The sequence below is a fragment of the Oreochromis aureus genome, linkage group 9, assembly GCF_013358895.1.
Source record: "Oreochromis aureus strain Israel breed Guangdong linkage group 9, ZZ_aureus, whole genome shotgun sequence".
Taxonomy (NCBI): Eukaryota; Metazoa; Chordata; class Actinopteri; order Cichliformes; family Cichlidae; genus Oreochromis; species Oreochromis aureus.
Window position 1 is genome coordinate 28,278,000 of NC_052950.1, and position 13,045 is coordinate 28,291,044.

Below are 13,045 nucleotides of genomic sequence, written 5' to 3' on the forward strand. Positions count from 1 at the left end.
GTCTCTCTAGCTGTGCAGTCCACGAACATTGTGGCCATCATTAGCAGCAACTGCTGCCTGTAAGAAACAGAGGTGTTTTATTGCAACAAAGCTGGATGCAATTGGCCCCTGGGGAGCCTTAATTACCACAGTGCCACTATATCAATAAATATTTGAGGAGAAAAGAGGTTCCTGAGGGTAAACAGAAGAGAGTCTGCTCTCCACTGAGTTTGCTCTACCATGACGTATGGGATTTCAATGCATAAAGCAACAGGGAATATGCTTTTGTTTTAAATCTTTTACATGGCTCAATTTCTTCTAATAAAAAAGTTGATATATCACCAGAAAATAGGTGCAATGGAGGTTCAATTAAAGACAGTCAGAGTCCTTGCTTAGATTCAGTGTTTGCTTTAATATTTCACTAAAAACAGCTGCTGCTTGCTTTGTCAGCCATCATCAGAGCTGACACACACAGGAAACTACAACAGGAACTTCACGGCATTGTACAAACACACAGGCACAGAAATGACAAGCCTCCCTCTACACTTCTGTCCTTAAGTTTCTGTTTTTGCTTTGTTTTTTTGTTTGTTTTTTTTTAAAAAAGAAAGAAAACAGGAAGTACAGGGCAAATTTTGATTGGAACAGAAACAAAACAATTAACACTGAGAATAAGAAGGAGATTCAGTGATGTGATTTGGTTTCTCTTTCAGTCGATGGAGGGAGAATGAAGAGATGAAATGGTTGTATAATGGCAGGAACAAGACTTTCTCCAAGGTGGCAAAAGAAAAAGACGGGCTCGTTTTTCATTAACCTGTTTTTTCTGCTTTTGAGGTCTTGTTCATGGCGGCCCATTGCTCACTAAACTGTAACATAGATCTTGGCCATACCTCGAATGCACTGAAAACCATCAAGGGCATATTTTCACAGTTTATATTGGTTTTATTTGGTGTTTTAAATTTATATTCTTCCAGTTTATTCATAATAGCTTATGACTAAAACTAATGTTCTTAGTCTGGATAGTGAAACTATTACATGTAGGCATCACATTTAGAGCTATGGCGTTTGTAGCAGATCAAAAGCTAATGGTCACCAAACACTCGATGGACCCTACTGGATCTGAGGTCTTATTTATATGCCTACTACAGGTTCTGTACGATGCTACAAGTCTTTGTTTGCCATCATCTATGGTTGATATGTATACAGATTGATTGTTTATAAATCAATTTGTCAATCAATTCAAGTTGGTCTGTTTTTTGTTTTTCAGAATAAACTTTAATTGCTAAAAAAGCAACCCTAAGGAAATAACATACCACGGCATCTCCAGACTCTTTCACGTTTGTCACATGTGCTCAGTGTGAATGAGCTGAATGACGATTGAGGTGAACGGTGCTAGGGTCTGAGCACAGCTCCCACTAAAGATGTCAGGTCCTCATGCCACCCCCATAGTCTGTTTCAGACTGTTTAGTTAGAAACATGCACTTGAGTAACCTCCTGGAGGTCATTATGTGGGACTCCAAAAATGCCCCCCATCCACAAAACTGGGCCTGCTGCTGGGTTGATGACCTTTGACAACCCTATCCAACTCGTTGTATAACTACAGCTCAATTCAAATGTCCATTTCACAGATTCATGGATATTGAGGGGCATTACGCACATTCCAGGCATCAACAGTGTTAACCGAACAATATCACTGAAAGAGCAACATGGTAGTTTGTGCACTTTGATGTAAAGTTCATCATAAAAGTTGGTAACAGTCCTCTGTTAGCTTGTCTTGTGAAGACTGGTTATTGTTCCTACACCAACTGCACCAGAATGAATGCACATATGTCTTGCTTAAATTTACCCACAGTTCAAAGTGCAATGATGTTAACTATAAGGTTACTGAAAAACAAGGGTAAGCAAGTATGGGAGAAGCAACCATGTTTTCCCCTTCTCCACTTTAAGACAAAAGCCTATAAGATGTTCCAGTGAGAGAGTTGGTCCTTTAAGTTCTTGACTTAAAGTAATACCCTTAGTTTTCTATAACCCATGTGAAGCTGTCATATTCCTACTGATACCATTTTGAGCCCTCGCGAGTAACCAAGGACTCCTCAGACAGGTGAACGCTGAGAGGTCAGTCATTACAGGGCTTAGGGTGGACACTGGTATTCAAAAACGTTCAGCTAGAAACATACTAACTCCAGTTCTAAGTGTGTACTAAGTGTGTAGTACTTGACAACAGGTTGACTGAGTTGGATATTTTTTGTTTTCATCTTTTTTAAGCCCAAAGATTCCACAGATATTTAAGACATAGATACAAAAAAAAAAATTAGCAGATATATTTGACCTTATGAAGCATGGCTGAATAAACCCATATGGGTTAAGCTGGTCTTTAAGAGCACATCCTCCACTTGCCCCCTTCAGCACTGCTCTTGTGGATTAAAAGTAGCAGTCATGCCACATTATGGTAATAAAACTGTGCATGACATACTTGTAATGCTTTAAACTGACATTTTGACTCAAGTTCCCAGTAGAAATGCTGTAATTCTACATTAGGCATCGAGATATGGGCGTATTTAAATGTTAATAGTAATAATGGCTTTGGGTTGCAAGGTCCATTAGAGGATCTTTTTGATGATTTAAAGGTAATGATGACATTTTAAGAAATTAATAACATTTATTAATGTTTATTAAGCAATAATGAGCCATTATCTCCAACTAACAGGAACAAATAAAATCCAACTTTTATCTTGGAGGAAGCTATCCCCCAAAAACCCCACTTCAACCCCAAGTGTTGAGAAATTAGAAAGTTCTTTAGAGCATATAGAACACAGAGTGCTAGGAGCTAAAAATATTTCAACTTTGAGCAACTTCAAAAGGGCCTTCAGCGCTGTTTCGTAGCAACCAGCACGACACAAACCATTTCGGCTGAACTTAACTCCATCTATCCCTGCATCTGCAAAACAAACAGCTGCCCCCGCTGCACCCTGAACGCCTTTTCAGGAGAGTGTCGCAGAGCTGAAAGGCAAAATATCTGAAGCACGCTTTAGATTTAATCTCCAAATTTATTTACTTTGAACAGTTTGGAATTCTTACTTTGGCGGCAGTCGATAAAATCATGTTGATATGAATCCAACCAAATAAATATTGAGTATAAATCAAATAATATTTCTTCTAGTTTGTTTTTCAGGGTAAAAGTCATTTTATAGTTTAGGTGTCTCAAATAAACCGTGAGTATTATATTAAACATTATTTTTCTCATGTTTTATCATTGGTGTGTTGAAACAAATCTGAGTGCCCTGAATAACTCATGTTTATTTAAGCTCAAACACACAAAAAAGGCTAAAATATGTCAAAGAAAAAGGAAATGATCAAAAATGACAATTACAATCATTCTGTACATGATGAGACTGCTGTACAAAAGCGTTTACCCTGTTTATGTGTACTGTACATCTACTGATTTACAGTAAGCAGACAAAATGCTTGCCTCAACATACAAAAGTGGGAATAAAATGACTCCGGAAACATCCACCTCTGCAGTGAAATATTCAAAAGCAGATAAATCAATACAGCCCTCATTAACAGTAACCTTACAGCGGCCTCCCACTCCTGACTTGTTACTCACATACATAAACTCATTGTTTTACAGTTCAGCCCATATACAAAGCAGTTTCAGAATTAAGGGGAAGATGAGAAGGTGGAGGAAGATGGCATGTGGGCTGCTGGCGAAGGCCTGGAGGATCTGGCTTTAGAGGATCAAGTCAGTATGAGGCGGGTCAGGTGAAAAAGCAAATGAACAAATTCAATTATGTGAATAAACATCAATAACATAAAAACTGAAAATAATAAAACAGAAAGAAAAATGCTGCCATTTTGAAAACGTCTATCAAATTTTATAATTTTTATGAGCTTGTTGGCTTCCTTGCAAAGAATTTGATGAGATGGATCAGCATCACTGTATCTGTCCATTCACAGCTGGAGCTCAGCTTAGCTAGACAAATGGGGAAACTAGCTAGGCTGGCTTCAAAGTTCAAATATGTGATTTCTTTTTTAATATATCCAAAGTTCTCAGATTACAGTAACATGTTTTGGGATTTGAAAAAAAAAAAGAAAAAAAAAAGAAAAAAAAAAGGGAAAATATCAAGTTGTGATTTTTTTTAACAAGGTAGATATGTAAAAAGCTAGTCGATCAGCTAATAAAGAGGGGAAAATGTGTTGAATATTCATTAACTATTAAACTTAAGTTAACTTTAAAGTTAGCAAATATGCCCTCGCAGGTAAGCTCTATATTCATGTTTGTAAATGTCACAACTTGATGTTCAAATGTTTTATTTTTTAGAGCTTTATTTTGAAAGCTAACTTGCTAGCTAGTTACACAAACACAAGGGGAAAGCGTTAGCCTAGCTCCCTTCAAAGAGAAGTTCTGATGCTCTCAAGTCAGTGCAACGTGTTTAACTGGCAAAGATATCCCTTCTCTATAGCTACAAGACAGGTAAGGAGGTGATGCTGAACTTCTCATCCAATTGCCTGAAGTGAAGCTAAATTATTCCTCCAAATGCTCATCATTTTCATTTAAATGAATTCCAATTCAAGGTCTTAATTTCTTCATTAAATTGCTTATGCCAAGTCTCTGTCAATTATGAGTTAACTGACGCACCTAAGTGACAGCTTTAGATTGTTTTTTGTGTGCAAACAACAGGTCAAAGTACAAGAATATTTATCGTACAGTAATATAAGACAGAAAAACCTGATATATGAGACGCTGGAACCAATGACAATCAATTCATTTAACATTGTTTATTTCATAAAGCCCTAATAACGCAACTCTGTACTACCTGTGTTTGTATTTCAGCTGGTATGTATGAATATTACAATCCATATTTTTGACAACGCAGCCTTTACTAACTATGTGGAACTATCATCACAGCAACAGTTTGTTCTGCACAGGTTGTGTTTATGACAAAAAGAGAAAAAGAAAATTGATTTCAGCTCCCCAGAATATTTGGGCCGGAGCAGGCAGAAGAAAATCCTGCACAGTTAATTCCTGCAACATCAGGGAATGGTGAGCGGCCAAGTCCGGACTCCCTGTACTGCAGCACCAGCTGGAGACTTCGCACTCGGAGCCGGCATTCATCTAAACAACTCTATGATGATGCACTTCTACAAACCACAGACTAAACGCGCAATCCAACCACAGCGAGTGTGAGTGTCAGCACAGCTTCCAGCCAAAAACAAATCCGCCGGCCAGAAACGTATCTGGAGGGATTCCCAAAGCGTTCTTTCAGGGAAAATGGAAGGAATGGAGAAGGGTGGGTGTTTCAACGCCAGCAGAGTGCTGTCCAATGAGAGGAGAGTGAGGGGTTTAAATGCATATTTCCATTTCAAGGATTAAAAAAAACAAAACAAAACACAACATTAGACCAGTTTGTGGCTCTCCTTCCTGCCCTCTTCTTCTTTATCATCATCACTGTCTCTCTACACTGCACTGTAGTTTCCTTTAATGCCCTCGATGTGAGTTTAGTTCCCTCTCCTTAACAGAGTCCCACCCTGAGGAGAGGCTAGTGGGAGGGAATCCTGAGGGGGGTCCGCAGCGGCCTCCCTCAGCCGCAGGAAATAACAGTGAAGCGTTTGGAGATGCAGGACATGTTGTGCAGCACGATTCCCAGGAGGAAGAGCAGCACACACGCCACCAGGATCACTGTGCACACTCCAGACCATGTGGAGCCCTTTCCTGCTCCTCCCACTGGACCAGTAACCCTCCTCTCTCCCTCACTTCCCTCCAAACCTACACCCTCCAGACCCATAGCCAGACCCAGTGGCTGCTCCTCGGGCACAGTCACCACTGTCACCCCCTTCTGCTGGCTGCCGGGTAAGAAGCGACATCCCAGCTCCCCTGGCAGGCCCAGTGCCCGGTCTTTAGCGATGGGCAGCATGTAGCAGCCATTGCTGGGGAGGCGAATAAAGACAGGCGTGTGCTCAGAGGTGTGAGGGATGGCGATGACGGTGATGATGTCTGGGTCATCCGGGAGGTGAGACACGGACAGGCCCGGTGGGAGCTTGGTGACGCCACGACACCATGGGCAGCGGATCTCCTTCTGGCTGCTACGCATTTGGGTCAAACACACCGAACAGCAAGTGTGTCGGCAATCCAGGAGTTTGGGTCGCCGTCGGGGGCTGTAGTAGTTAAAGCAGATCTGACACTCAAGCATCGAATCCTGGGAAAGAGTCTCCATTTCCAGGAAAAAGTATTTTCACAAGAGGGCAATCACAATTTAATTGGCTCTAGAAGAAACGCAGGAGGGAAAGCAGAGCTGGTTCCGTTCACGACTTCACAGCGATGTTACGGCCCTTTGGGGGCAACATGGCCCTTCATCTGCAAGAGAGAGAAGAAAAAAAAACAACATCAATAAGAATTCAAGGTTTTGTACGCACATTGCAGAACTATCTACTGAGGATCTCTTCTTTTTGATATTCATCATTTGATATCAAGAGTCTGCAGTATCAGCAGGAACTACAACACTTCTGACTCTGGAGAGAAAAAGGACACAGTGCTGCTGCTGTTTGCTTAAAGTCTTTTCACCAAAAACTCATCTCTCGGTAGCTTGCTCATCATTGAATACTCAAACATCGGCTCCAATATTTACCATTTCTCTGATGCAGAAAAGTCTTGTTTTTTGTGCCCCAACCCAATCTTTCATGACTGCACCGGTGCTTTTGCCTGCAGTTACTGCGGCTTTTAGAAACCGTGCTGCTGAGCTGAGCGGTTTGTGTTTGACCTTTTGAAATAGCAACTAAAAGGTCAACTGACTCACTTGTTCCCAAGCTTTAATCAGCACAGGAAGTTGGTCAAGCTGTAGAGGTGTCTAATGGAAATTTAACCATCTTTTTTTTTTATAAAACATCAATTCATTGTTGTAAAATATGAGTGTGCAGCCTGGGTATTTTTACCTGTACAGAAGTTAGAAAGTGGTTACCAGTGATGGAAACATAGGCTGTATATAAAAATGGACATGTCAGCTTGATAGTGTCTATTGGTTTGAAGGTTTGGCATTTTGGAGTTCGACATCAAGTTTTTTTATGACAAGTTAGGAGTTTGATCTGACTGCGAGAGTGCAGCAGACTCATATTCTAGAAACTTGTCAGTCAAGCATGTAGTGCTTTATCATCTACTTTAAAACTAATAACAGAGCATAAACAACATGAGACCAGTATTTACTGAGGATATCAATCAAATGAGAGTAAGGGCTGTTTTCTCACGGTCTTCAATATGACTGGAATTGGTCTTGCAGTCAGAGAACCTGCCCCCAACTGGCCAGTAGAAATAATGTAGGTTTAAGGTAGATTCTGGGGGACATAAACCTATGTCCATATTCAGGCGGCACAGGCACTGAAGCTGAAAAAATTAAGTTGTTGCAAAAGTGGCCTAGCAACTGGTCAGTGCCTCCCACCCCCCGTAGTTACTAGTTTAGCAGAAAAGCACAACAGAAACATCCCTTGTTTCTGGTTTTTGTTATAATCCTTGGTTCCACTATTGAACTGTACATAAGTCGGGGTCTTACTAAGGGCAACCATGGCAATCTGATAGTGACCAATGCAATTGTGATGAGGTTTCCGATGTAGCACCGTATTGAGGATTTGCAGACATGTGACCACTAAGCACATGATTTGTCTGTAATTTGGGACGTGCGACGTGATAATGTAGAACAAGTAAATAAGGTCTCTGGACACAACCATATGCATGCCACTTGTCACCAAGGAAAAATATGTATTTCCCAACTGACTGGCAAAAGAAAACCTCGTTCTGATTGCTTTGATTTCAATCTTCCACTGCAGCAAACAAGCAAACACTGAGGTTTTTGATGCAATACTTTATTTGCAAATTTCACCCAGCAATGTCCAGAATGACTTTTTTCCCTAGCAACTACTGGTTACCAGTCAAAACAAGAAGTTTTCCCTGATATAATAAAAGCAAACACAAGTACACTTTTTTCTAAACAGCAATATTATTCCATCAAAAACATGTTACAACACTAATATTGGGTGTTGTAATATTAGTGTTGTAAAAACTCACACACGTTGAAACCTAAATGTTAGCATTTTAAATGTTTTGCTTTAATATGTATTAAAACAATACAATACAATAATATGTATTTTATAATGAGTGCTTTGTTGTGTGCCTGTATTGAATGGTTTTATGTGACCTTCATAGGGACTATAGGTTTGAAATAGCAGTTTTGCAAAAATCTGACTTTTTGACACTCAAAACTTATTAAAATCTCATGGATGAGGTTAAAATATTGCTTTTATGCGTGATTAGTGTTGCTAATGCTAAGAGCCATCTTTCATGGCGGTTTAACGTCCACATGCCTGTGCTGAATGTGATTATGCATTGCTCCAATAAGCGGTTATATATCAGCTTACTCTGACTTTATTGTGTAATTCTTCACTTTCTCGGTCAAACTAATGCAGAACTGTACTGGACTTCTCACTTTGTTTACAACTTCCTGTGGCATTAATTAAAAATATGTTTAAATATGATTGACTCCGATGATTTTAGATATCGAAGCAACTTTAACTGATAAATATAAAACATCCAACTTCTTCCTAAATGTTCAATGTTTGTTTAATCTATTAAAAAATACTAATCTGCTGGATCTAATTTTGAGGAGGTTTGACAGCTCTACGTGCTGTTAAAAATTAACAGCCTCCTATCTCATAATTGTCTGTAAACCGTGCATGCATTGTGGTTCAATTAATGAGTACCTCCTGTTCTGGATTTTGCATTCAGGTTGACAAAACAAATTAGTTTTGTGCAATCTGCTTGCCACTGTAGCAAAAACAAAATCACACAATCACAAAAACAAATTAACCAAATGCCATCGTTTCCTGCTCTTATTGGACCTTCAAACTGTGCGGCTGGTGCTCTGTATTAGAGGAGCTTTCAGAAATTGCAAACATGCTGTAAGAGTCATGTCAAATCACTAAATGCAACATGAATCAGCAAAAGGAACCGATGTGACGTATGCACAGATAAACCTAGGGAAGGTATAAGGGCAGTGGTCAAAATGCAACAATGCATCATGAAAGATGAGGAGTCGTGACTCTACACATCAACCAGCAGTGGACTGCAGAAAGGGACAAGTTCACAAGACTCGTCGCCTCGGTATCTTTGTTAACCACGGCTAATTCTTTTCTCCTTCAGGCCACAAACTCCATAAACAGTTTCTTCCTCCTCCTCCTGCATAATCACGTCTCTACCGTGTTAATCCATGCGGAAGCTGTGATAGTTTGCTTTTGCAGATGATTAAACCCTGTCAAAATAGCACCAAGGAAACAATGAATACCAAACAGGGCCCTGCCGACTTTATATTTTATTTTTTCGCTCAGATTGTCAAGTGTGAAAACTGCTGAGGAGGGAAGGGTGCATCTATCTTTCTCTACGCTGCCATCTCAGCGGCGTCGGCGTCCCTCCGGGCATGACTGTGGGCCGACATCGAGGGCGAAAATGGTGGGGGGGGGGGTTGGCAAAAAAACGTGTTGACAGAAATGGGAAAAAGGTGACCACTGATTGCCCTGCAACACTGCGCATCTCACACTGTTATCAAAAACAAGATCTTAGGCAATTAAACTCATCCTCTGGCCCTGTGGGGACAATGATGTAGCAGTGACAGATAAGAATGAGTTCACACTAAGTATGCTTGGAGCGCTTTATTCAGTCTTCTTTTAGTTTGGTTCACTTGAGTGAAAACAGATGATCACATTCGACCTTGAGTGGCGTTAAATAACAACAACAAGAAAAAGGCTGGTCTGTTTTAAATAATTTCACTGACTGAGTCATCAATATATGCATTTAAAAAAAAAAAAAAAAAGGGTAGCCTAGGCACCCTCATGCATAATCACATCCTGCAGCTCTTCCTGGGGGATCCTGCATAGCCAGATGGGAAGCCTAATCCCTCCAGTGTATTCAAGGTTCGCCCTGGGGTTTCCTCCAAATTGTCCTAACCAGAACACCTCCTTAGGGATGCATGCGAGAGGAATCCTGATCAGAGGGTTGAGCCACCTAAACGAACGCTTTCCAGAATAAAGAAGCAACAAAACCCTTCCCAGATTTGCAAAACCTTTAACCTGTTTTCTGAATATGATTACTGATTCTATCTAGCTTTAGTTTTTAGGGATTCACCAGTACGACAATTTGATGGAAGATGGTGAATTCCATGCACAGATATTTTGAAGGTGAATGTTCTTCACTTTCCGTTAGAGTTTCACTTTTTTCAGTTTCACTACCACTCAGCAACTAGTCAGCAAGCCTTAGCATCAGAAAGCATCAGGCCAGAAGGTGATGTAGTAATGACCATTTGGCTAAATAACAATATCGCAGACCTACAATAAGGTTTATTAGGGAAGTCCATAAGTATGTTGGTACAATGTTACACTTTCCTTCGGAAAGTTATGATGAGATTTTAAGAGAGTCCTGTCGTGGATCATCACTAGTTTCCGTAGTCCGCTTATTCATGTTCATCAGCATCATCGACTCGGCTGCCCCGCCTCCCTCCTCTGCCTTCAGCAGGAGCAGCACCAGCACCCCCTGAGGCAAAACTCCCTCCCCAGCTCAGTCTGGAGGCTAGACCCTCAATTTCTCCTCCTCCTCCTCCTCCTCACTCTGCACTCCCCAGCTGACCCAGTTTCTCCACACTGAGTCAAAGCTGGGAAAAGGTGCAGAAAATTTCCCCTAGTTCCATGGAAAAGTGAGCAAGAACAGCACAGAGAGATGGAGACAGAAACCTGCCCTTGAGGGGGGGAAAGACAGCCCAGGGTATTACTGAATCCTTCTCCCAAAGATAAGGATTAGCTTTGATCTGACATAAATGCTTTGTGGCTCAATATTCCCATACACCCAGTCGCTCTCCCTTTTGCCTTCCTCTTTTCTTCCCTTCTGACTGCAAATCCTTTCCTCCTCTGCTTTACATCAGTTCATGATTTTCCACTTTCCAAGTGACTTTTTTGCTCTCCTCCCTTTGGCCTTTTCCTTTCTATGCATTTTGTAGATGCCATTGATAAAAATAAAGCCACATGATACAAAAATACGGCATAGGCTTGTAAAATAAGAAAAGTGCACTTTGCTTTAGTTTAATCAACATGTCAAAAAGACTGATACGATAACAGGTTTGAATGAATGGCCTACCGTCTTGGGTCATGAAATATAACTTTATCTTGGATTCACCTGCACCGAACATTCAACGTTAGGCAGGGAGTCATGAGTAAAGCTTTTATTTTGGAAGTATTTAAGAGTTTGTGTTAATCCATCGCCCCGTGGCTCACAGGGGATGGATTTATGCTTGTTAAACCTACAATGGAGTTAAGTCATAACCACAAAACCCCTCAGAAACCCTACAATGTAACCTGACATCACTCTCCCTGGAAATGTAACTCTCAGGAAATGTTGCATCGACACAACCTGCTACCATTGTGGTTTGTGAGTCCAGTACTGGCCAACCACAGTGTGTGTGTAAGGTCAGTGGTTGGTGGTTCCTGAGGTCATTTATACAAACTACTATAAATCATTAGATCTGTTAATGTAAACGATGAGCCTTATTTATTGCATTTATCCTAAATTTTTCACTCAGTGCCTTTTACTTTTTGTTCACACACTTGTTTAATTTAATAATATAATAACAAATCAGAATAATAACATATTTTGACTACAGAAACTTCCACACACTCCCACACTTCATTAATTTCCTTGGGCTGTTATACTGTGTTTAGACCTTGAAGCCACATTATAATCCACATATAAACAATGTTTGTGTTTATTAAGGGTTAGACAGTAACAGACCACCATGACTGCTGTAGCAGTTATCGACTTCTGGTGTGTTTGTGTTCAAATGTTAATTAAAGCATTCTTTCTGTAGCTGTGTAAAATATGAGGCCTGGGAAGGGCTAAAAAAAAAATAAATGTAATTTTAATACATAAGTACAAACACTGTTAAGTGCATCTGCTTGCAACAACTAGATGACTTACAAGGACATTGGTCCCACGTGGGCTAAGGCAGTTGTTCCCAAACTTTTTTTTGTTAGGCCCCCCTTTGTTTTACAAGAAAAATCTTTGCGACCCCCCAACACCTAACCCCCGCGCACAAACACATCCTCCAACCACACACACCCATATTTTTTCAAACTCCATTGTGTTTTATTTCACACCTCAAACATTTAGTCAACAATTAAACAAACAAAAGTAAACTGCAATAAATTACAGGTAGTAATAAAATACACTACTAACTCTTTTATGCTACGTCCACGCTTACACAGGTATTTTTGAAAACGCATGCGTTTGGGCTTTTCGTCAACACGTAAACGGCGTTTCGAATCACCAAAAACGGAGATTTTTTAAAACTCAGTTTTTGCGTTTATGTGTGGACGAGGAATACAGAGTTCGTCACGCAACGTCAAAGGTGTGTGCCTTTTTTCACGTCACGCTGTGCGCCACGTTATTGTTTACATGAGATGAATTGCAGAATGGCAGATAGAGACTGAAGATAAGTTTAACAGTAACAGTATTAATACTGTTAATCTGACCATCTTCAGTTTTTACACGCTTACATACACACATGTAGTTACTGCCCCTCCATTTAGAAAGGCAGAGGCGTCACGGTGTGATTATTTTACGTGTAGTTGTTTTTTTTCCTGTGTAATAATTTTCAACATTGCTGTCAATACATTTATCAAAAAATGCCTCTCTGTGCAAAATGGGTTCAAAAACACAAACAACTGTGGGATACTGTTTGTCCGTCATTTGGAAAGGGGGAACAAATCGTGGCAGCCTGATATTATTTGTATCCCACTGTAACTTTACTGTATAAAGAGCTAACATGTCCAAAATGTCAGGAGTAGTTAGTCATTACAAGAAGTGTTTGTGAACTAAAAATCACGAATGTGGGATACTGTTTGTCCGTGATTTGGAGAGCCCAGCGCTGCTCCCGACAGGGAAAACTAATTCTGCAGGGGAGACGTCCCTCGGCACTTGTGCAGGTGAAGCCAAAGGGAAGATATGCTTCACACTATTTTCTAGTCTTTGGCTTGGAAGGAAGTT

The 13,045-nt window shown here is 40.4% G+C and overlaps 1 protein-coding gene across 2 annotated transcripts in view; it reads right to left on the reverse strand.

Annotated features, from left to right (window-relative positions):
* Positions 1–371: 371 nt before the first annotated feature.
* rnf152 (ring finger protein 152) overlaps positions 372–13,045 on the reverse strand; it is a 56,671-nt gene continuing 43,997 nt past the window's right edge. For both annotated transcript variants that reach the window (XM_031728542.2, XM_031728544.2), the window contains one exon: positions 372–6,331. In XM_031728542.2, the coding sequence (XP_031584402.1) occupies positions 5,559–6,191 (633 nt within the window). In that variant the 5' untranslated portion in view covers positions 6,192–6,331 and the 3' untranslated portion in view covers positions 372–5,558. The remainder of the gene's footprint in view (positions 6,332–13,045) is intronic.